The sequence below is a fragment of the Sminthopsis crassicaudata genome, chromosome 5, assembly GCF_048593235.1.
Source record: "Sminthopsis crassicaudata isolate SCR6 chromosome 5, ASM4859323v1, whole genome shotgun sequence".
In the NCBI taxonomy this organism is placed as follows: domain Eukaryota; kingdom Metazoa; phylum Chordata; class Mammalia; order Dasyuromorphia; family Dasyuridae; genus Sminthopsis; species Sminthopsis crassicaudata.
This window is the reverse complement of record NC_133621.1, coordinates 17,663,199-17,687,746: the sequence shown is the minus strand read 5'-3', so window position 1 is coordinate 17,687,746 and position 24,548 is coordinate 17,663,199. Positions and strand designations below refer to the sequence as shown.

The following is a 24,548-nucleotide window of genomic DNA, read 5'->3' as shown; positions in this document are numbered from 1 at the left end:
TGTGTATGAGTGTGTCTGTGGGTGTATAAATGTGAGTCTGTGTGAGTCTGTGTGTATGAGTGTGTCTGTGTGTTTCTGTCTCTGAGTGTGTGCATGTGTGTGTGTATAAATGTGAGTCTGTGTGAGTCTGTGTGTGTATGAGTGTGTCTGTGTGTTTCTGTCTCTGAGTGTGTGCATGTGTGTGTGTATAAATGTGAGTCTGTGCGAGTCTGTGTGTGTATGAGTGTGTCTGTGTGTGTATAAATGTGAGTCTGTGTGTGTATGAGTGTGTCTGTGTGTTTCTGTCTCTGAGTGTGTGCATGTGTGTGTGTATAAATGTGAGTCTGTGCGAGTCTGTGTGTGTATGAGTGTGTCTGTGTGTGTATAAATGTGAGTCTGTGTGAGTCTGTGTGTGTATGAGTGTGTCTGTGTGTGTATAAATGTGAGTCTGTGTGTGTATGAGTGTGTCTGTGTGTTTCTGTCTCTGAGTGTGTGCATGTGTGTGTATAAATGTGAGTCTGTGCGAGTCTGTGTGTGTATGAGTGTCTGTGTGTGTCTTTGTCTCTGAGTGTGTGCATGTGTGTGTGTATAAATGTGAGTCTGTGTGAGTCTGTGTGTATGAGTGTGTCTGTGTGTGTATAAATGTGAGTCTGTGTGAGTCTGTGTGTGTATGAGTGTGTCTGTGTGTGTATAAATGTGAGTCTGTGTGTGTATGAGTGTGTCTGTGTGTTTCTGTCTCTGAGTGTGTGCATGTGTGTGTATAAATGTGAGTCTGTGCGAGTCTGTGTGTGTATGAGTGTCTGTGTGTGTCTTTGTCTCTGAGTGTGTGCATGTGTGTGTGTATAAATGTGAGTCTGTGTGAGTCTGTGTGTATGAGTGTGTCTGTGTGTTTCTGTCTCTGAGTGCATGCATGTGTGTGTGTATAAATGCGAGTCTGTGTGTGTATGAGTGTGTCTATGTGTGTCTGTCTCTGAGTGCATGCATGTGTGTGTGTATAAATGTGAGTCTGTGTGTTTCTGTCTCTGAGTGTGTGCATGTGTGTGTGTATGTGAGTCTGTGTGTCTGTGTGTTTGAGTCTGTGTTTATGAGTGTGTGTGTGTATTTGTCTCTGAGTGTGTGCATGTGTGTGTGTATAAATGTGAGTCTGTGCGAGTCTGTGTGTGTATGAGTGTGTCTATGTGTGTCTGTCTCTGAGTGCATGCATGTGTGTGTGTATAAATGTGAGTCTGTGTGTTTCTGTCTCTGAGTGTGTGCATGTGTGTGTGTATGTGAGTCTGTGTGTCTGTGTGTTTGAGTCTGTGTTTATGAGTGTGTGTGTGTATTTGTCTCTGAGTGTGTGCATGTGTGTGTGTATAAATGTGAGTCTGTGCGAGTCTGTGTGTGTATGAGTGTGTCTGTGTGTGTATAAATGTGAGTCTGTGCGAGTCTGTGTGTGTATGAGTGTGTCTGTGGGTGTCTTTGTCTCTGAGTGCGTGTGTGTAAATTTGGGTAAATCCCTGCCCTCCGGGCCCATTTTTAGATTAGGTGGCTTCCAGCTCCTTCCCCTCGGGATAAATGGTTCTATAATCAATATTCCCCGCAAAGTCCAGCAGGGACCCAGCCGCTAGGCCGGGCTCCGGGGGCCACTTCCCACTTTCACTGCCGCTTATTAGCAAGTGGGGGTTTTCACTTTCACAAGTGAGTAGCCAGGGCTGCTGTATCTGCGGGGAGTCCTGGAGCCACAAAGTACTGTTTTTATTCATGTTGAAGCCCCAGAATCGTAGGGCAGGACCTCCAAGTAAAGCCCCCTGTGCATCTCTGAGGTACCAAGTCCTGGGGAGGCGCGCTGGGGCTGCCCAAGGCTGCCCCCTCTGCTCCCCGGCCTCCTGGCCACAAGCCGCCTCCCCAGCGCTCGGCTGTGCTTCTGCAGGCTCAGAGCTTTGCCTGGGGGAGCTCCCTATCACAATACTAATCCCTGCCTTGCTACTCCTCCCCTTCCCGCCTTTTTGTGGGAAAATGAGCCAAAGACAAACATTCAGTCCTGGCCAAGGGGAGCTGGGCGGCTGCTGGGCAAGGAAGGGATGAACCTGAGCAAGCCCGTCAGGTGTAGGCCACACAACTGTCTGCATCCTAAACTGTCTACACACAAGGGGGCAGGATGGGAATGGGGGAGGGGACATACCCCTCTACAGGGGTGGTGAGTCCAAGCACTGGAGTATCACCTCGAGTATCTCATCTTTTTTCCATGTATTGATCAATTACTGGGGCTTTTCCCCCCTCTTCTTCCTCTTTTCCTTTTTCTTTTGTTTTTCATTTAATTTTTTTTTTCCTCAGTTACCCGTAAAACATTTTTTTGGCTACACATATACATTCACTTTTTACATTTTTCTGTATGAATCATGTCAAGAGAGAAAAATCAGAGCAAACCTCTTTTTCTTTTTAAAACAATCTTTCAGCAGCCCTGAAGTTCAAATCCGGTCTCAGACACTGAACACTTCCTAGCTGTGTGACCCTGGGCAAGTCACTTAACCCCAAGTGCCTCAGCCAAATATATATGTGTATGTGTGTATATATAATGTGTGTGTGTGTATACATACATACACGCACACATACACACAATCTTTGTTATAAAGGATGATTCTGTAGAACAGAGAGGGATACAGTGAGACCTTTAGACAAGGTCTAAAAAAAAAAAAAAAAACCTCAATAAAATTTTGTGTTAAAAAATTGGAGACAAACACATTTCTCTTCCTAGAATCCTTCACTTATCGGTGGAGAATTGTGAAGAGTTTCTCACTATCTGGGGGCCAGAGGGCACTCCCCACTGGGACCCTAAAGACCATCCTAAAATTTGTCAGAGATGTTCATTCTCAGTCTGATGTGGATTTGACTCAGGGGTCACTGAGGTTCTGGTGAGCTCTGAGCATTTTGATGCAGTTTTTAAAAAGTAAAAATACTTCAACAGCAACAAGTTGTTTTGGGGAAGTGAAGACACATGGCTCTTTTGTAGAAAATTTCCCATGGATCAGATAGTCCAGGGAGTTACCCATAGCCCCAGTGGTCTTGTTCTTTGTCTCCCTTAAGCTGGTGCAGGTGTTATCCCTGGAGGGGAGGGATGCACTGTGTTATTGCTAAACTGACCAGCTCTGAGTCAGTCATTTCTCCCGTGATGCTCCGCCAGCGCTGTGCCTCAGGGGTTGGTCCCAGAGGGTTAACAGTTTCCTGACCTTTCTGAGAAGATCTTAGAACATCCCATTCATTCGTACTCTTAGGGCAAGAGCAGAGCTCCTGGGGAAAGAGAAAGTTCTCAGGAGGTGGCACCTCCGGAGGTCCTCCAGCTTAGTTCTTGGGCACTCCCAATTCCGACAAGCCGATGCAGGCAACAGCTTCACTGGGCCATCACCATGGATCCCTTCTAAGTACCCAAGCACCAAGAGAACTGGGGGGGAGGGGTGGGCTGATGCCCTGCCTGTTTGTCACCACCCCTAGGTCCGTAAGATGCTGGACCTGGTTCAGAGCAAAGGGGAGGAAGTGTGCGAGTATCTCATCTATGTGCTGCAGCAAATCCCGGACGCGTTCGTCGATCTGCAGCCCTGGCTGGAGGAGATTCGCTTCTCGTCCTCTGAGCTCGTGAGGGGCAGAACAGTCGTGAACACTGATCCTGGTAAGCCAGGGAGTGGCTGCCACACCGAGTCACCGGGTATTGATTTGCCAGGAACTCTGGGAGTTCCCGCAGCGTTCCTGATTCCGGGCCATCCCCTCTCATCTTTTGTAGGAAGCACTCATTGTTTTCCTTTTCAGTCAATCAATGAGCATTTAGTAAGCTCTGTTAGAGCTCAGCTCACAAATACAGTAAATAATTCCTGCTCATAAGGAACACAGGATCCAGGTGAGGCGCCCTCAGGCACCAAGCACCTATTATGTGTCCTCCTTATATAATATGTAATATTATATATAATATAATAACTTGTAATATTATATATATGTATTATTATATATAATATAATAATTGGTGTTATTATATAATAACACTATATTATAATGCATATAATATAAACTTATATAATTGTGTACATACCCACAGAAATGTAAATTAAATGAACCTGGCGTTGCTTGGGAGGGAGGCTGCTAGCAGCAGGGGCCGTCAGCAAAGACTTCCTGGAAAAGGGGGTGGGGGATTTGCTCGTGGAAGAGCCTTCCAGCCCCGTGGGACCGGCAGAAAGGAGGATGAAGAGCCAGCTTCTCCCGGCCCAGCTGGTCAGCTTTGCCAACTGCTCTCTCATTCTTTGTGACCAAGAAGCCTCGCCCCACGTATCCAGTCTGCTCTCAAGTCTTGTTGGCACCTTTATATCCTCTCTCAAATATGCCCCCTTTCCTCCCAACCCTGCTGCCCGGTGCCCACATCACCCCACGCCTGGACCACTGCAGTAGCCTCCGGAGGGTCTGCCCCCCCCCTCATGGGCCACTCGGTTGCCAAGGTGATCTTGTCAAAGCAGGTCTGACACCGTCACCCCACTTCCAGTAAATTCCGTAGCTCCTTCTCACCGCTGGGATCCAATACAAAATCTCCCATCCGGCTCTTAAAGCTCTTTCTTAAAAAGTCCACATACTCTGGGTTCCAGAGCCATCAGCTTCCCCCCCACAGGACATTTCATCTCCCAACACTTTCCCTGCTGTTCTCCCTCGTGCCCCCCTCGGCCTCGAGTCCCAGTCCAAATCCCCCTTGATCCTGGAGCCTTTCCTCAAAAACTACCTCCAATTGATCCCGTGTATCAAGCTTGTTCCTGCGGGAACGTTTGCGTGCTTTCTTGTTCGCTAGAATGGAAATTGCTGGAGAGCGGGAGCCATCTCTGGCCTTTCTTTGTATCCCCCGGACCTTAGCACCTGGCACACAATAGGTACTTAATAACTGCCTATTAACTGGACTTGATTTGACTAGGGATGCTCTCTGGGTAAGGCAAGAGGATAGAGACAGTCGGCTGTGAAGATTAATGAAATACTTTTTTTTTTTTTTTTTTTTTAAATAAAAAAGCACGTTATAGTGAAAAGTTCTGGTAATTTCTTCTCAATCACAGTAGGGTGCTCCTGCCCCTTCTCTGCACAAAGTATATGAAGCCAGGCTTCTCCTTCTTGGAAATAAATTTGCTCTCATCTTTCTTCCTCTGTCTCCCTCTCCTGTTCTCTGCCACGCTCCCTTCCTCTCCTCCTTTTCCTCCTCCCTTTTCTTCTCTCTCTGTCTCTGTCTGTCTTTCTTTCCTTTCTCTTTGACTCTCTTGTCTCTCCTCTCTCCTTCCTTTTTGTCTCTTCTGTGTGTCTCTCCTCTCTTTCCTTTTTCTCTCTGTGTGTCTGTCTGTCTCCCTCTCTCTCCCTCCCCCCTTCTCTCCCTCCCCCCCTCTCTGTACCTCCATCCTCCGTTCCCCCCCTCTTTTCTGTGTGTCTCTCTGTCTCCCTCTCTCTCCCTCCCCCCCTCTCTGTACCTCCATCCTCCGTTCCCCCCCTCTTTTCTGTGTGTCTCTGTCTCCCTCTCTCTCCCTCCCCCCTCTCTCTCCCTCCCCCCCTCTCTGTACCTCCATCCTCCGTTCCCCCCCTCTTTTCTGTGTGTCTCTCTGTCTCCCTCTCTCTCCCTCCCCCCCTCTCTGTACCTCCATCCTCCGTTCCCCCCCTCTTTTCTGTGTGTCTCTGTCTCCCTCTCTCTCCCTCCCCCCTCTCTCTCCCTCCCCCCTCTCTGTACCTCCATCCTCCGTTCCCCCCCTCTTTTCTGTGTGTCTCTCTGTCTCCCTCTCTCTCCCTCCCCCCCTCTCTGTACCTCCATCCTCCGTTCCCCCCCTCTTTTCTGTGTGTCTCTGTCTCCCTCTCTCTCCCTCCCCCCTCTCTCTCCCTCCCCCCTCTCTGTACCTCCATCCTCCGTTCCCCCCCTCTTTTCTGTGTGTCTCTCTGTCTCCCTCTCTCTCCCTCCCCCCCTCTCTGTACCTCCATCCTCCGTTCCCCCCCTCTTTTCTGTGTGTCTCTGTCTCCCTCTCTCTCCCTCCCCCTCTCTCTCTCCCCCCTCCTTCTCTCTCCATCCTCCGTCCCCCCCTCCCCCGCAGTGAGCAGGTACACGCAGAAGCTGCGCTCCGAGTGGGCCCGGGACTCCAAGTTCCTCACGTGCTACAGCCAGAAGGAGGAGATGCTGCTGGCGGACGCGTACACCGAGAACCTCATGGAGCTGGTGGACTTCGGCAACGAGAGCCTGGGCGGCGTGGGCGGCCTGGGCTCCCTGCTGGACGACTCCACGGGGGTCATCAATCCGGAGGGCGAGACGGTCTTCGTGTTCGGCGACGCGGGCGTGGGCAAGTCGGTGCTGCTGCAGAAGCTGCAGAGCCTGTGGGCGCGCGAGGAGCTGGCGGCGGGGGCCAAGTTCTTGTTCCCCTTCCGCTGCCGCACGTTCAGCTGCTTCCCGGCCGGCGCGGCGCTCACGCTGCGGGAGCTGCTCTTCGCGCACAGCTGCTGCCCGGAGCTCGAGCCCGACGCCGTGTTCGCCTTCCTGCTGCGCTTCCCGCGCTCCGTCCTCTTTACCTTCGACGGTTTCGACGAGCTGCACTCGGACTTCGACCTGAGCCGCGTGCCGGACGCGGCCTCCCCGCTGCAGGCCGCCCACCCCCTGGCGCTGCTGGCCGGCCTGCTCCGGGGCAAGCTGCTCCCGGGCGCGGGGAAGGTGCTGACGGCCCGCACGGGCGTCGAGGTCCCCCGCGCCTTCGTCCGCAAGAAGGTGCAGCTGCGGGGCTTCTCGCCCAGCCACCTGCGGGCCTACACCTGCAAGTTCTTCCCGGACCGGGCGCTGCAGGTGCGAGTGCTGAACCAGCTGGACGCCAGCCCCCACCTGTGCACGCTGTGCTCCGTGCCCTTGTTCTGCTGGATCATCTTCAGGTGCTTCCGCCACTTCCACGGCGCCCACGAGGGCGGCCAGCCCCTGCCCGGCCTCACGCTCACGCTCACGGACATCTTCCTGCTCATGACCGAGGCCCACCTGAACCGGGCGCTGCCCACCAGCCTCGTGCAGCGCAACACGCGGAGCCAGGCCGAGACGCTGCGCGCCGGCCGGGAGACGCTGCGCGCCCTGGGCCGCCTCGCCTACTGGGGCATGCTGAAGAACCTCTTCGTCTTCAGCCAGGAGGAGGTGGAGGCGGCCGACGTGCAGGAGGGGGACCTCCAGCTGGGCTTCGTCCGGGCCGCGCCCGAGCAGGGGCCCCTCGGGGACCAGCCCGCCCACGAGTTCCTGCACATCACCCTGCAGTCCTTCTTCACCGCTCTCTTCCTCGTGGCCGACGACAAGGTGAGCACCAAGGAGCTGCTGAAGTTCTTCGGGGAGTGGACGCCCAGGGGCCGGACGGCCGCCCTCGCGCTCCCCTTGTTGGGCCTGGGCTGCCTCGGGGGGAGCAACCCCGACAAAGGGGACCCCTTCCGGAACAACGACCACGTCCAGTTCACCAACCTCTTCCTGTGCGGGCTGCTGTCCAAGGCCAAGCAGCGGCTGCTGCGGCACCTGGTGCCCGCCGTGGCGCTGCGCCGGAAGCGCAAGGCCCTCTGGAGGCACCTGTTCGCCAGCCTGCGCTCCTACCTGAAGAGCCTGCCCCGCACCCACACGGGCGAGTTCAGCCAGGTGCAGGCCATGCCCACCTTCATCTGGATGCTGCGCTGCATCTTCGAGACGCAGAGCCAGAGGGTGGGCCGCCTGGCCGCCAGGGGCATCTGCGCCAACTACATCAAGCTCACCTACTGCAACGCCTGCTCGGCCGACTGCTCGGCGCTCGCCTTCGTCCTGCACCACTTCCGCAAGCAGCTGGCGCTCGATCTGGACAACAACAACCTCAACGACTACGGCGTGAAGGAGCTGCGGCCCTGCTTCGGCCGCCTCACGGTCATCAGGTGAGAGCCGCCGCCCAGGGGCTGCAGAGGCCCAGGCTGCTTCCTGCCTCTGGGTGCCCAGGGCCTCCAGCCACTGCTCGCTTCTTTACTCAGTCAGCAAACACTTTTTAAAAATTTTAAATTAACATTAATTTAGATATTAATTATAATTTTATATATAATTATTAATTTTAATATCAATTTTAAATTAATACTTTTTTTTAATTATTGTTTGGCCCTGAGCAGTCCCAGAGTGAGTGACAGGAGTGGGAGCAGAGTTGATTGACAGGTGCCTTCTGGGAGGAGTGGCAGGTGTCATTAATGTTTCAGAGCTGGACAGAGAGAAGTCAAAGGTGGGAGGGGAGCCAGCAACATGGTGGCCAGAGTAGATTCAGAAGAAGAGCCAATAGCCGAGTACTCCCCAGGGGAGAGCTCCAGAGCTGAATGGCTAAAGTCCCCTGGGAAGGTGCCCATCTCTCTTTTGATTCTTTCTGATTTTTCTTATCTGTATCTTATTGATATGTAGTTGTTTGCACATCATTTCCCCATTAGACTGAGATCTCTTTGTGAGCAGAGACCGCTTTGCCTTTCTTTATATCCCCTGCGCTTAGCACTCTGCCTGGTATACAGCAGGTGCTTAATAAATGCTGGCTGACCAGCTGCACTTGCGGTGACTTCCTCTCTGCAGCAGGGGGGATCATGTTTGAACCCAGGTTTTCCTGGCTCTAAGTCCAGCCTTGTCTGCATTTCTCCATCCATTCCTTATAGAATGGGCAAATCTTGGAAAAATAAGAGGTTCTGTGGGCATCTAGGCGGCACCATAGAGCCAGCAAGACCTGAATTCAGATCCTGCCTCAGACATTTACCTGGATAAATCATTCTTCAAGTTACTCATCTATAAAATGGGAATAATAACAGCACCCACTTCACAAGGTTGTGGTGAGGATCAAGAAAGATAATGTTTCTTAAAAGTCCTTGGCATGGTGCCTGGCACTTAGTGGGTACTTAATAAGTGCTCCTTCCTGTCCCTTGCCCCTTGAGTTAGTGAGTAGCTCAATATTTGAGGGTCTGTGACAGCCAGCAAGGCTGTACCTCTCAGTGCCCGAGAGAACCATCAGGCTCGTCCCTCTGGGCAGAACCACCGGGCAGGGACCCAGGCTGGTGAGAAATAGCCAGACTGTGTTCTCCATTGTGTGGATTTCCTGTTTCCTTTCAGACTCAGTGTGAATCAGATCACCGACTGTGGCGTCAAGGTGCTGTATGAAGAGCTAACAAAATACAACATTTTGACCTTCTTGGGGTATGTATTTTGGAGTATGGATGGGGACAGTCAGTGTGAAGCCTCCATTTTGGGGGTCAACGCCCTGGGGGGAAGTGAGCCCAGTCTTCTAGTTTTGAGTCTGCTGTGACCCTGGATAAGTCACTTCTCTTCTTCAAGACCTTGGTTTTCTTAGTCTGTGAAATGGGGGAGGCAGCCAGATGACTTCCAAGGTATCTTTGATGTCTGGCAGTCTAAGCTTCTCTAAAAGCCCTACAATCTTACTTGAAGCTCCAAGGCACTGATCTACCATTAAGGAGCATAATGGCCCAGTGTAGGGGATGATGATGTGTGATGGGCATCTGGAGGGGACAAGACTGACTCTGGTGACCCTGCTGACATGTGGGGGGCTGGAAGACCTTGCTAAGAGACTCCCCAAATTAGGACTATCCCTGAGGAGGACTGTGTGATGGTTGTCCAAAAGTGTCTTGCCTAAGTTGGGGAGGGGGTCAGTTTTGTAGTCACACCTCAGGGTTCTGTAGTGAAAAAAGCACAGCTTTGGGGTCGAGGCAACGTTCAAATCTTTTCTCTTACACTTATTCCCTAGGTGATCTAGGCCTTGATCCCTTGCTAGTTATAGAGGGGTTTCTCTAGCTGTATCTGTCAGAGGAAGGGGACACAGTTAACAGTAGGGACAATTTCTGGATTGGTTTTAATTTCCTTCTGGCCTTTGGGATCTCTTTTCTGGCCTTGTCACCCCATGTTAAGGGACCCACATTCTTTCAAAAGAAGAGAACCTAACAAATTTGCCCTAAAAACCTATGAAAAGACATCTCCCCGTATTCCTTTGTGGAACAGTGAGTGTGCGGGACAGTCCATGGGTGGGGAACATTGGATGTTTTGGAAGATTGTGCTGATGCTTTAATCAATTTCACTGATTTTTCTCTTTTAAAATCTTCATTTTAACAAATAGTTCTCTGGGAAGGGGGTGAGGAGAGGGATATTGAATAGGTAGAAACAAAAGAGACCAAGAGTTACTTAAAATGATCTTGATTTCAAGTTGAAAGAAATCTCAGAAGTCATTCAGTCTAACTCTCTCATTTTACAGATGGGGAATATGAGGGGAACTATGTTACCACTAAGGTTGAGCAGGGGTTGAGCACTAAACTAGAAGACCTGAGTTCAAATTTGGCCTCAGATACTGTGTGAGCCCAGGCACATTTGCCTCAGTTTACTCATCTGTGAAACAGGATCATAATAGCACCAACCTTCTGGGATTGTTTTGAGGAAGGAGTAAAGTGGAATAAAATATTTACAGAGTGCTTTGAAGTGTTAAAGCATCACAAAATTCCAGGTAGTAGTATTATACTTATAGTAAGTGATGAAGCCAGAATTTGAATCTGCAAACTTTAGGTCTACAGCTTTTTTTCTTTTTTCTTTTTTCTTTTCTTTCTTTCTTTTTTTTTTCTTGAGGCAGTTGGAGTTAAGTGACTTGCCCAAGGTCTGAGTGTTGAGTGTCTGAGGCCAAATTTGAACTCACCTCCTCCTGACTTCAGGGCTGACGTTCTATCCACCTAGCTGCCCCCTACAGCTTTTTTTTTTTTTTTTCAACTCATTAAATCCCCCAGCCCACACCAAGACATCATAAGTTTTGCCTGAAACTGATTTCTCTCCAAGGTTATACAACAACCAGATTACCAACATTGGAGCCAAATACGTTGCTAAGATTGTGGAGGAGTGCACAAACCTCACGCACTTGAAGTGAGTTAAACTGCTTTGGGGTAGGGGAGAAGGAGGGAGGGAGAGAGAAGGGGGGAGAAGGAGGGAGGGAGAGAGGATGAGATGGGGAGAAGAAAGGGGAGGGAATGGAAGGAATGATGGGAAAGGGAGGAGGAAGAGGGAGACAGGAACCAGGAGGGAGAGGAGAGAAGAGATTGGGAGGGGGAAGGAGAGAGGAGAAATGATGGAAAGAGGAGGAGGGGAGAACAGAAAGGGGAGGAGGGAAGAGATGGTGAGGAGGGATGGGATCCATTTTCTTCCTTCCCTTAGCTTTATGAAGCCACATTAAAACTCGGAATGAAGGAGGAGGCCTCCAGGGTGGTGGAAAGTCAGCCTCAGCCTCAGGAAGGCCTGGGCCCTGGCCCTGGCCCCTAAGCTCATCTAGTGTGATTGCCTGCCCCCCCCCCTTCCTCATTCGATTTACAGATAAAGAAACAAGCCTGAGGAGAGGCCGGGGCTTCTCTGAGAGCCAGCAGGCAGGAGAACCGGACGGGGCAGCAGCTCCTCTGGCTCTCCAGGTTCAGTGCTCTGTCACTGTAGTCTCTCCAGAGGAAGGCTGGATGGTCAGTGCTCAGGGATGTTGTCAGGGAGACAGCTGTTTAGATACAAGTCAGATTCCCTGGAATCCACGTCCCTGCTGATTCTGAGATTCTATGATGTATGCAGAGGATAGAGCTCTGGGCTGCCGAGTTCAAATCCAGCCTCGGACCTTCACCAGCAGTGTGATCTTGGGCAAGTCTAAGCTTGGTCTGCCTCAGTTTCCTCTATAGAATGAGGATACTAATTGCACCCACCCCCCAGCATTGTTGTGAGGATCAAATGATATTTATTTATTTGCTGAGGCAGTTGGGATTAAGTGACTTGCCCAGGGTCACACAGCCAGGAAGTGCTAAGTGTCTGAGGCCAGATTTGAACTCAGGTCCTCCTGACTTCAGGGGTGCTGCCCTGAATGATACATTATTTGTAAAGTGCTTTAGCACAGCTCCCAGCACTAGTGAGAACACATCGGTGTGAGCTGTTATGCCACAGCACTATCGTAATTACGAGGCACCTATGGGACAGACCTATCCTGGCACAGGCCGGCGTTCTAGAAATGCCGCGAGGAAGAGGAAGAGATCCGTTGGGGGTTCTCGTTGCCCTAGTGCCCCAGCTGCTTTCTGATTGGTCAGCCGATCCCCCGATGACCAGAACAGTAGGGCCGGTCGGGGCCGCGACACTTCTGGTCATTGCTTGTTTCCCATCATGACACCCGTAACTTTCTCCACAGACTGGGCTCAAACTACATAACGAGTGAAGGAGGAAAGTGCCTGGCTTTGGCCATTAAGAAGAGCAAGTCAATTGTGGACGTTGGGTGAGTGGAGCCTTCTCAGCCCAGGCCCTTGGATGAGAGGTGAGCGGCCCTCTGGGACATAGGCTGCCCCCTGAGCCGTCCTGGGCGCTCCAGGAGAGGGGAGCTCTTGGAGGGCCTTTCTGGTGTCCCCAGAAGTTACCTGTGGTAGGCACTTAATACGTGTGGATCAGTTGATGAGCTATCAGAGCATTAATGTCCCAGCCTTTTTGACTTGTGGGGTTGGCACCTGTGACCCTGTCACCCTTGCCTCTGTGTCTGATGAGTTGTCAGAGCATTAACATCCCAGCCTTTTGTGCTCGTGCCATCTTGTGGGGTTGGCACCTGTGATCCTATGACTTTCACCTCTGTGTCTGATGAGCTATTAGAGCACTAATGTCCCAGCCTTTTCATGCTCGTGCCATCTTGTAAGGTTGGCACTTGCAATCCTGTGACTTTTACTCCTGTTTCTGATTAGCTGTCAGAGCACTAAGGTCCCGGCCTTTTCATGCTTGTGCCATCTTGTGGGGATGGCACCTGTGACCCTGTCACCCTCGCCTCTGTGCCTAATGAGTTGTCAGAGCATTAACATCCCAGCCTTTTCGTGCTCGTGCCATCTTGTGGGGTTGGCACCTGTGACCCTGTGACTCTCCCCTCTGTGTCTGATGAGCTGTCTGAGCATTAATGTCCCAGCCTTTCGGGCTCGTGGAGACGGCACCTGTGACCCTGTCTCCCTCGCCCCGGTCTGTCCCAGTTATTACCACCTGGAATGGAGCTGGGGCACTGGTTTCCGGCCATGTGACTTCACTCCTCATGGGTTCACCTCTTCCTCTGTTCCCAGAGCTCCTGAGGCTCTAGATCCAGCCCCGGGCCCTCCCGTGAGCTCCTATCCCTTCTCTAACTCACAGTGATCTTCAGCATTTATGGAACGTTCAAAGTGCTTTACACTGTTTTCTTAACCTGCCCTCACCCACCACCTCGGTGACTTGCCTAGAGGCAGGCAGATAATAAATATCTGGGGCTGGATTTGAATTCAGGTCCTTCTCTAAATCTAGCCCCCCACCCACGTGCCACCCAGCCCCTGTAACTTCCTGTTAGAAGTCTCCCCCCTTCCCCGGTGTCTGAGACCCAGCTCGGGCTCCACCTCCCCCCCCAGGAAGACCTCCTGAAACCTCCTCCAGACAAGCGTGTTCTCTCTTCCGCTTCCTCCTGGACTCCTAGGTCCTCGGCTCTCCACTGGGGGGTTTTATTTGTGCCCGTTATTCTTCCTGCAGTGACCCCTGAAGGCGGGCCGGGCAGCCTGGTCTCCCCATCCCTCCTGCCCAACCCACAGGCCTCTGGGACACGTTGGAAGCCTCTCTCTCCACCCCCTGAGTTTCCAGTCTCTGGCTTTCTTTGTGCTGGCGGAGTGAGACGGCTTGGGGTCTCTGGTCCGCTGTCTCAAGCCCAGGTCCTTTCACACGCTTGCTCTGTGAGCAGGTAACTTCCCCAGCGTCCCTCAGCTTGTCTCGGAGCAGGTCCAGAATGCACAGGCAACAAAGCTGGGGGTTTCTCCATTGGGCCACACTGCCTCTCGGGGCCCTCTCAGCTCTTAGGCAAGTCTGCTAAGGCTCTGGGGCTCCGAGGGACCGGAGGGAATGGCTGTGGTGAGCTGGGGGATACTGAACTCCCTTTGTTTTCTCTGCAGGATGTGGGGCAATAAGATAGGGGATGAAGGGGCCAAGGCTTTTGCGGAGGCACTGAGGAATCACCCCAGCTTGTGCAACTTGAGGTAACCAGGAGCCCTTGGTACCTGTGGGTAACTTGTTCTTGGGAAGCGGGGGCAGCCCCCACTCCTGGCCCATCCTGCTTCCTTCCTCCTTTGCAGGGGAAGAGAGATGGCTTGTGTCAGGGTTCCCCCCTTCTCCCTTCTCTCATTTCTCATTCTCTGAATGCTGGGGGTGGGTGAGCTGCCCGCCTCTTCTCCCTTCACATCTGTCCCCCTTCTCCATCCCAGTTCCTTCCTAGTCCTGCCTTTGGGTCCTGGGCCTTCCTGTTACACAAACCTAAGGAGATGGGACCTGAGCCCGGCGGCCTTGTCCCGGGAGCCCACCAAAGCATTTCCCCTGGCCTGCCGTTGGCACGTGGCCACAAGATGGTCCAAAAGACCTTAGGAGAGTGCGCTTTGAGGGCTCTGGAGTACTTTGCTGAAGGTTTCCCTGGCTGCGTCCTGGGCTCTGGACACGGGCCATTAGCCGAGCTCAGAGGGAGGCTTCTCCCCTAGGCCAGGAGATTCAGCCGCCCTGACTGGGAAGGTACCCAAGGGTGGCTCCCTGGTCACTGCCCAGGGACAGTGGCTGGCGGCCCCAGGGAAACATCCCTTGTGGTTCCCTCCCCAGTCTTGCCTTCAACGGCATCTCCACGGAAGGAGGAAAAAGCCTCGCGAAAGCGCTCCAGCAAAACAGCTCGGTGAAGATCTTCTGGTAAGGGGCGCGGGGGCCTGGTCCTGGGAAATCCCAAAGGGCGGGTGCCTCAGCCAGCGAGCTTTCAGTTGGTGCTATGGAGAGTGTGTGGGGCCGGAAGTCGGGAAGCCCTGGGTTCAAACTCTGCCTTGGGCGTTTAACAGCTGTGTGATCCTGGGCAGTTAGTGTTCATCCCTCAGCCTCCATTTTATCATCTGTGAAATGGGGATAAAATAGCACCTGCTCCCTGGTATTGGACCATACAAATAAATACAACACCAGAGGGGAAGGGCTAATGACTGCGGGAAGCAGGAAGGCCTCTGGGAGGGTGGGGAGACATACTCAAGTCCACTGAGCTTTTCCTTTGCCTCCCAGGATAAGCTAACCACATCCTGTCTGTCCAGGTTGACCAAAAATAACCTTGATGATGAAGTAGCCGAGAGCTTGGCAGAGATGCTGGAAGTCAATCAGACGCTGAGGGATTTGTGGTAATTTTATCTTCCATAGCCCTGCTTCTTTAGACCAGGGACGGCTAGCTCCTACAGGAACAGGGGGGACTATACCGCAGCCACACGCTGACTTGGAAAGCCTCACGTGACCAGGAGCTTTGTCCTGCAGTATTTGTTTTGTTGTTTTGTTAAACATCGCCCAATTAAGTTTTAAGTCTGGTCTGGGCTGTGGCTGGCAACTTTGCTCTCCATCATTTTTACATCTGTGGGATGGAGGGGTGTGTGTGTGTGTGTGTGTGTGTGTGTGTGTGTGTGTGTGTGTGCACCTGCCCTGGGCTGAATATTATGTGACACAAGTGCACCAGTGCCATTTAGGGGAGAAGAGTAGGGCCAGGGGGTTTTACAGCCTGACACTTGGGGCCTGGTGACGTTGGACAAGTTCCTCACCCTGCCCCCGCTCCATTCCTGCCCCTGCCCAACGAGGAGGCTGGACAAGGTGACCTCTAAAACCTCGACTGTCTTGTCTGCTCTGTAGCTTGTGGGGATTTACCATACATATGTGCAAATTGTTGCCCTTCTTAGAATATGAGCTCCTTGAGACTAGCAAATGTTTTGCTTTTGTCTTTGTAATCTCAGCATCCCCAGCACATAGTGGGTCCTTTACAAATGGTTGACTGATTAAGTCCATGACAGTCTGATGATCTCTGCCAGGGCTGACTGAGCTAGAAATCAGGCCGGGGTCAGAGGGCAGAAGGAGGGGCTCCTCCCCTAGGAGACACCCTTCTTTCCTCCATTTCCCCACCTTATTCTTTAAGAGAAACGGCATAAAGGGTGGAGGAAGGGGGACAAAGTGGAGGCAGTGGGGCTAATGGTGGCAGGTGTCCACTTTCAAGGATGGATCTCTTGGCCTTGTCCAAGGGCCCCAGTTTGCCACTGGTAACTTTGGTCCTGGCACTGACCTTCCTTCCTGGGCCAAGGTGAACAAATCCAAGCTCACCAATGGTTGTCACCGCCATTTTATGACAGAAAAAGCACCCACCAAAAATTCAGAGACTGGTGTTTCTAATGAAGAGAGCTGGGTTTCTAACAATGAGGCCTTGGTCAAGTCATTTTCCTATTGAGTAAAAAGCCTTTATTAAGGACCCCTAGAGCAGATGGTCCCCGATCCAAAGCCAGTGATAGAGATGGGGCAGGCCCAGCCTCTCCCCCACCTCCACCTCAGCCCCCACCCGGTTTTCCAAAGCAGTTGCCTGTTGGGAATGTGAGCTATAAGCCAAATAAAACACCAGCCGGCCTCTCCTCCCTGCTCCTGTTGGCCCCTTGCTCCAAGCCAGAAGAGTGTGTGGGGGAGGGGAGGGAACTTGTAGGGGGCGAGGCTTTCAGAAACGCGCGTTCCTCTGGGCCACGTCCTGACCCCAGTCGCCTTTGGCCCCTTCCTTCCTTCCTGGAGGACAAAGTGATTTCTGCATGGGCCCCGGGCGGGACATGTCCAAAATAATTCCTACCAGGCCATGAATGTTTTATGTCATGAGTCTTCATGGTGCAGAGCTGTCTGTCTTGTGTCAAGTCACGCGGGTTCTGGGAAAGACTCGGGACCCCAAGCGAGCGGTAATGCACCCGGCACAAGCTCCAGGCACATTTCCTGTCCGACTCCGAGTCTTTACTAAAGAAGACTTTCAGATCCTGACAGATGAAAGCTGACTCCTCTCTCAGAATGTAGAAAGGGTCAGATGTGAATCTATGGAAGAAACCTCAGAGGCTGTCCATCTGGTCCAATCCCCCCATTTTTCAGATGGGGAAACTGAGGCTAGGCAGTGCTATTGTAACTTGAAAGTTTTCTAAAGTTTAAGTTAGAGGCCGAACAGAGCCGCCCCTCGTTTACAGAGGGGGAAGGAGGCCTAGACTTGCCCAGTGTCACACATGGGACAAGTTGGGACCGTCTTTGTCTCAACAGTGGACCCCATCTGCCCCTCTAGAAACCATTCTAAAATCTCTACCTTTAACTTTAAGAAACTTTCGATCTGAAAGTCTTCACGGGTCCTGGCAGGATAGCCGCTGCGGGTCCTTTGGCTTCTACTGGCACACGTCCAGTACAGGGGGGACTCTGAGGCAGAATGTACCATGAGTCCCCTTGGTCACGGCTTAACCTCACCTAACACTTGAAACCCACCCATGCTCCTTCCCCATACAGCAAAGTGAGTAAGTATAGCAGCCCTGGGACGGGTCTTTGAGACTAGAAGCAGCTCTGGGAAAAGTGCATTTTGGCCATGAAAATTGCTCGTGTCCCTGGGTGCTGACCGTGTCCACTGCCCTTCAGCCCTCATACCACCAGGAGAGGTGTTTAACATGTGGCCCCTTCTTTTTTCAGGCTCATTCAGAACCAGATCACGGCCAAGGGGGTCTCTTGCCTGGCAGATGCTCTCCAGAAGAACTCCACCATCCTCGATATTTGGTAAGGCCCTTCCCTGCCTTGTGGGCGGGGATGGAAACACTTCCCTTGCACAAGATGAATCCCCTCTCTGGGACTGCGTTCTCCTCCTCCTCCCAATTCCTTGGATTCCAGATTTCCAGATACGTTTTGACTTTCCCAGATCACCTAATGGTTTGCTCCTCTTGTGTTAATGGAATTAATGATTCTACATAAGGGTTGACCTCTGACCCTTTCAGCCCCTCCCATGTCCACCTAGGGCACCATGGCTACAATAGCACCAAAAAAGCCAGCTGTAAGGACCCGTTTGGTCCAGTAGAGTAAATGACGACACAGATTTCCCTCTGCAGGGAAACGGGTAACCACGGTAACAGAAGTGTAGCCCAGGCCCTCAGACGCCATGGCGGCATCCGTTGATTTTGTCGCATCCCAGCTGGACTCGCTTTATTCATTGTCACAGGGAGCTCTGTGACAGAGGGTGATGACTAGGGCTTCTACCACTGGGTAACTAACAGCTGGGACTCTCCAACCCTACTGCTCATGAGTCCCCATCTAGGATGCTTCCACACGCTATCAGTGGACCAGCTGATATCCATTAGCTTTGACAAAGGATTATTTATTAGAAAGGTAAAACAAGGAAAGAATCCCCCAAAACTCAGACTTTTTCACCCACTCGATCTAATTTAAAGGGGATACAAAACATCTCCAGCCCAACCCAGGGCTGCAGTGCCGCCAGAATTCTTTGTTAAGGAGACTTCAGATGGCTTTGGGGAATGTCTCGGGCTTAGTGTTCCCTGGATGTAACTCAGAAAACTTAACTTTGCTAAGATTGGCAGAGAGGAAATAAAATGCAGCAGCCGCTCCATGTGTTCACAGGCACATAGCGGCCAGCTAGGAGTAGAGCTCCCCTACCTGGCAGCCCACAGCAGTCTCCCCCGCTGCTAGATAAGAGAATGAGAGCTCACCTGCTCAGAATTTTTTATCCGTATTCAATTACAGCTTAGTCCCAGCTGGGGTCATTTGGCTTTCCAACTTTTCCACTAAGAATACTTTTCAATTTTTATCCTCAGACCAAAAAGCCCAACATTTATCCTCAAAACAACTTTTAAAAACATTCTTGGAAAGGGGGAGGTTATGGGTGAATAGGGAAGGGAGGAACATGGAAGGTTTTTGGTTTTTTTAGGGTACAGTCATAAAGTAGGAAATGAGGCCATTTGTTAGATTCAAATAATGATCCTTACTAATTATGCACTAAAGTAATTTGTTTTGGGTTATTCTTGAAGATATACACCCTCTACATTTCAGTGCTCTGAGGCAAAGCCCTAAGTGTCCTACCCTAGGTCAGTCTGCTATAGACATGGGAAGCACTTAGATTGAAAACACTGGGAGCAGAATAGATAGTTCCTAAAGAACTAAACTCCTCGGCAATAGGGAAGGGGCAGCTTGAGCAGGAGAGGGGCTGGTTAAGTTTCCTCATGTGCACAAACAGTCCTTGTCACACAAATTTCTGCAACAACTCAGGCATGAAGCTACCCTTCGGAATGCAGGAGGGTCCCCTGAGAACTGGGAGGATCAGAGGAGCGCTTGGTAATGCTGAAAGTCTGGTCTTGACTGTCAGTTCAGGTCCTCACGCCCTTGTTCTGGGCTGTAGAGGGCGGGAATTCTGGACCTCCAGAAAGCTAGCCAGAACCTTACACTTCAGGGTGCAGGAGGCTGTCTCAGGGGGGGCCAAAGGGCCAGATTGTTGACTGCTCGGTCAGTGGCCGGGGAGGCAGGCTCCAGTTCAGGGAACACACAGATAATCCTGGCTGAGCTTCCACCCCCTAAAGCCGGTCAAGGACCTTGTAGTATTAGCAGCTGCAAAGTAGCACCCACCCCTTCGGTCTGAACGGTGGGTGGGTGTAAGTTAGCAGAGGTTTTGTTTGTTTTAAAAGGGAAAAAAGAACACACGCCCTTTCCTTCTAATTCCCAGCCTGACTGCCCACTCCCTCTTGCTGGTCAGACAGATCAGCCAGGAAGCCAGACCATACCTTGGGGCTGTGTCAGACAGGCCCCATTCAGGGGCTGGGGTGTGGGGTTCCACAATTTAGGAAAGGCATCAAATGATCTGAAGAATGGTGGGAAAGAGCAGCCAGGGGAGGGGAGAGCCATCGCTAACAGGCTGATGCGTCGCTATGCACTGACTGCGCCAAGTACTCTGCCAAGGCTGGTGGTGCGAATTAGCAGCAAACACGGCTCTGCCCTCAAGAGGCCTCTGTTCTGGTGGGAGACAGACTCATGGGTGATTATATAGGAGATAAAAGGGAAGGAAAAGACCTGCAGGAAGTGACATTTGGGCGGAATCCAAAAGAAGTCACAGTGGAGAATAAGAAACGGCATTCTAGGCAGGAAGAACTGCCAGAGAAAAGACCTGGAGGTGGGAGACACCACATAGAAGAACAGCCAATAAAGCGTCTGTCTGGAGAGTGTGAGAGCAGGAGTAATGTATGAAAAGAAGAGTCCAGGTGGAGAAAAGCTTTAACTGGAATGGTAAAGAAGGGATGTGGAGCCTGGAGATGTCCTGATCTGGGGACATGGTGGCTGTCTTGGGATATTTGATGGCCCGGGGCTTTGACTCGTTCTGCTTAAGCTTGAAGCAGGGTTCTTGTCCTTCCTTGTGTCCCGCGCCCCTGATCCTCCCTGCTCCCCCCAATGGAGGCAGGCAGCTGAAGCTCTGGACTCTTCCCAGAACCAAGTTTGCTGCTCACGTTCAGGGTGGAGGAAGATGCTCAATGAAATTAACAAGGTCATTTCCCCTTCCCAAATGCACCGGCCCCCTGAAATCTCTTCCCAGACCCTTGAACCTCAGAAGCGGGTCCTCATCAGCGCCAGGGAAGGAGGAGGTCAATAACTAGACATTTCCACGGGATTGATTTAGGCTTGTTAGAAGAAAAACTGCCTAAGGAAGCTCGGAAAAGTGGATTGAGCTTGTACTTAAAGGGGTGGGGAGGTCTTGGACTGAAGGGTGGCACTTGAGAGAGAACTCCTGGGGCCGCTAGGTGGTGCCGTAGTGCACGGATCATCTGCTCTGGAGGCAGGAAGATGGGTTCAAATCCAGTTTCAGACCCTTGCCTCAGTTTCCTCATTTGTGAAACGAGTAGAAAAGGAAATGGCAAACCACTCTAGAATCTTTGCCAAGAAAACTCCAAATGGGGTCACAAAGAATCAGACACAATTGAAATAACTAAATAAACAATAGAGGGGGAAAGATGCCCCGGTACAGATTGGATCGGATGGCCCTCAAGTTCCCTTCTAGGGACAAGTAGCAGCCAGAATCCCCCGCTTACAACAACTGCTTATGTTGAGACTATGGAAAGGCTTAGAGGTACAAACCTAGTACAAAAGAGCTCGGGGAGTCCCGGCTCGTTGTTCATAAAGCACACCTTGTTGAGGACCACACGTAAAAGTGTGGAACCCAGAAAAGCCTGTAAAAAGGCTCAAAGCAACTGCACCTTTAAGAAAATGACTTGGTTCTCCAAAGTCACCCCCCCACCTTTTTTTTTTTAATTAAAGCTTTTTATTTTTCAAAACATGTGCATGGATAATTCTTCAACATTAACCCTTGCAAAACCCTGTGTTCCAATCGCCCCCCTTTATCCACCCCCTCCCCTAGATGGCAAGTAGTCCAATATTTGTTAAACAAATAGAAGTACATGTTAAATCTAGTATATATATATTTATCCAGTTATCTTACTGCACAAGGAAAATCTAATCAGGAAAAAAAAAAGAGAAAGAAAATAAAATGCAAGCAAAACAACAATAAAAAGAGTTGCAATGTTATGTTGTGAACCACACTCAGTTCCCACAGGCCTCTCTGTGGGTGTGGACGGCTTTCTCCATCACAAGATCATTGGAACTGGCCTGAATCATCTTAATAGTTAAAGAGAGCCATGTCCATTAGGACTGATCTTCACAAGATCTAACTCAGTTCCAATTGGTCAGTGATGGACAGAATCAGCTACACCCAGAGAAGGAACGCTGGGAAATGAGTGGAAACTGTTTGCATTTTTGTTTTTCTTCCCAGGTTATTTTTACCTTCTTCCTGTGCAACAAGAAATTCGGTTCTGCGCACATATATTGCATCTAGGATGTACTATAATATAATTAACATGTGTGGGATTGCCTGCCATCTAGGGAGGGGGTGGAGGGAGAGAAGAGAAAAGTCGGAACAGAAGTGAATGCAAGGAATAATGTTATAAAAAATTACCCATGCATATGTTCTGTCAATAAAAAGTTATAATAAAATTTTTTTTAAAAAGATTGATCTTCACATAATCTTGTTGAAGTGTACAATGATCTCTTGGTTCTGCTCACTTCACTCAGCATCAGTTGATGTAAGTCTCTCCAAGCCTCTCTGTATTCCTCCTGCTGGTCATTTCTTACAGAACAATAATATTCCATAACCTTCATACACCATAATTTACCCAACCATTCTCCAACTGATGGACATCCATTCAGCTTCCAGTTTCTTGTGTGGCCACTTAACGGTGCAGTTCCCTTTTTATAGGCTTTTCAGTGTTCCACACTTAAGTGTGGTCCTCAACAATACCCCTTTATTTCAATAGTGTTGAGCTGTCAGATGGGAGTCACTTGGTGGGAGTCTCAGCCACTTAGATCCTGTCCAGGCACCTTGAAAAATAGTCACCGGAGCTCCCCTCCCCTCCTAAGTCACCCTGTGCCCCAATTAACTTCCTTCATCTTCTGCTTCCCCAACAGCTTAAATGGGAATCCAATCAAGCCTGAGGAAGTCAGAGTTTTTCAAGATGAGAAGAGGTTCCATTTTTGAGGAGCTGCGTCTGTCAGCACTGCCTCCGGTTCCGAAAAGAAATGTGCCGTCGGAGCCAGAGATGCAGCCTCCCGGGCTTGGGATGAGGGCCTGGGCCAGCAGTCGGGCGGAGCTTCGGGACATCGGTGGTCCCCATGGTGCAGACCCCGGGGAACCAGGCAGATGATGCCACTGAGAGAAGCCCATTTTGCCTTTTCCGATAAAGGACCGTGGGACGGACTGGGCTTTTCTTGTAGCAGAATCCATTTTTTGGACATTTTAGAATCATGTATATGTCACCGGAGGCTCGTGTACAGAGCCCTAATTTTCTGCACATGTCCATTAGCAGTGTTGTGCACACACTAAGCACTTCAGTAGCAATAAGGGAAAGAATTTATTTTTCTATGTAATGGAAGGAAAAAAAGTTTCCAAGAAAATTCAGAGCTGGCCAAGCTTGGTTCCTACCAGTGCCTGAACCTCCCCTGAACCCCGAAGGCTGCTAAGCGGTGCAGTGGATCAGGGCATGGGGGGACTTAGAGACAGGAAGACCTGAATTCAAATCCTGCTTCAGATACTAGCTGAATGAAACTTGGCAGGTTTCCTCATCTGTAAAATGGGAATAATGCTAGAACTTCCCTCACGGGGTGGTTGGGAGGATCAAATGAGACACAGAATGCCTTGAAAACCTAAAGTGATGCTTTTAAAAAATTATTGTGATTATTATTATCGTGGAAACGAATCACTACCAACATCAAGGAACTGAGAACCACAATGGCATGGGACCATAGATTGAGAGTGGAAGGGACTCCACAGGGGGGAGGAATAAGCACTTATGTGGCACCTACTGCCTCTGAGCCAGGCCCTTTTTACAAATATCATCCCATTTGATCTTTATCTCACCCCTGTGAGGTTGGTGCTGTTATTATCCCCATTCTGCAGATGAGGAGACCGAGGCAGACAAGTGCTCTTGGCCCTGGTGCCATCTAGTCCAGCCCCTTCAGTAGACACATGAGGAGACAGGTCTGGAGACGTTGCTGAGCCTGACTCCTGGTCTCCATGCTGGCGGGGTCACCGGGCATGCTTCTGGGGCAAAGTGCTCAATAAATACGAGTGCTTCATCAAACCATCTCTGTTGTCCTCGTTTCACAGTACTACAATTAAGGAGTGTTATTATACCCACTCCCCAGGCGGGGAGACCGATCCCCAGACACTCAGGGCCCCTGGAAATTGTTAGAAGCGGTGCTTTGTGCTTCGAGGGCGAGCAGAAGCTTTGGGTCTCTCGAATCCAGGACTTGTGAGCTGAAGCCTCCATAAGTGCCCTCAGAGCTCCCATAGGCTGGAAGGAGGAGAAAGCTCAAGCCCCCGTGACAATTCGTACTGGGCTCGGGATTGTGGGCGGCTCTCCATTTTAGCCGGGTGATTGGGGGGACCCAACCTCAAACCCAAACGGCTAAGAGGAATTACCCAGAATGCACAGGGCGGCAAAGGAGATGGCCCGCGAGGGCAAGGGGAGGCGGCAGTGTTGGCCACGGGCTAATGGGAAAGTTAGACTCGGGGCTCAGCAGCTTGTGGGAGCCCAGGACCTTCTCAGAATCCTGGCTTTAAAATGCATAAAGGACATGGGTCCCAAAGGAAGCCAATTATGTTGAAAAATAACCAACATGTTTCTTACAACCCAGTTCTTAGTCTCCAGGTTCTGGATTTGGAGGAGACTCCCAGAGTGTGGGCTTACTTCCTGCTGAAGAATCCTGGGCCCTCCCCAGACTTCCAGGCTCGTGCCATCACTCAGCACCCACCGGTCGGACGGAGGGAGAAGCGCTGCTTTGTGGCCTCCCTCCCTTCCTGGCCTGGGGGCGGCCCCTGTCTGAGAACTTCTGGAAGGAGGCCAGATCCCCCCAGCGCCCCTGAGATGTCGCCTTCTTCCCTTCTCAGGCTGAAGCTTGGAGGCAGAAAGCCAGGCTGAGAGCCCAGCGAAGAGCGGGCCCCGGACTCCCGGGGCCCTGGAGGCAGTAGCCTCGCCTCTGCCCCTCCTGTGGCCGTGCTGTCTGGTCCAGTGCTGGGCAAACAGGACGGCATCCCCTACAAGGCAGGCTTCGAGGCCCGCTGCTGGACGTGGAACATGTGCTATTCAAGGCTTTGGGGGCAGGTTTGAGGGATGGGAAGGCCCCTTGGATCCAGTAGAGATGCCCACCTGGGGAGGCGGGAGGGACATGGGGAGGG

At 51.3% G+C, this 24,548-nt stretch overlaps 1 protein-coding gene across 4 annotated transcripts in view; it reads left to right on the top strand.

Moving 5' to 3' along the window:
* The window catches only part of NOD1 (nucleotide binding oligomerization domain containing 1), a 51,636-nt gene extending 28,185 nt beyond the window's left edge, over positions 1-23,451 (top strand). For 3 of the 4 annotated variants that reach the window (XM_074266806.1, XM_074266804.1, XM_074266803.1), the window contains 10 exons: positions 3,448-3,622; positions 6,045-7,863; positions 9,059-9,142; positions 10,778-10,861; positions 12,147-12,230; positions 13,894-13,977; positions 14,585-14,668; positions 15,052-15,135; positions 17,465-17,548; positions 22,280-23,451. In XM_074266806.1, the coding sequence (XP_074122907.1) occupies positions 3,448-3,622; positions 6,045-7,863; positions 9,059-9,142; positions 10,778-10,861; positions 12,147-12,230; positions 13,894-13,977; positions 14,585-14,668; positions 15,052-15,135; positions 17,465-17,548; positions 22,280-22,349 (2,652 nt within the window). In that variant the 3' untranslated portion in view covers positions 22,350-23,451. The remainder of the gene's footprint in view (positions 1-3,447; positions 3,623-6,044; positions 7,864-9,058; positions 9,143-10,777; positions 10,862-12,146; positions 12,231-13,893; positions 13,978-14,584; positions 14,669-15,051; positions 15,136-17,464; positions 17,549-22,279) is intronic. The other variant, XM_074266807.1, reaches the window with a different exon arrangement.
* The last annotated feature ends 1,097 nt before the right edge of the window (positions 23,452-24,548 follow it).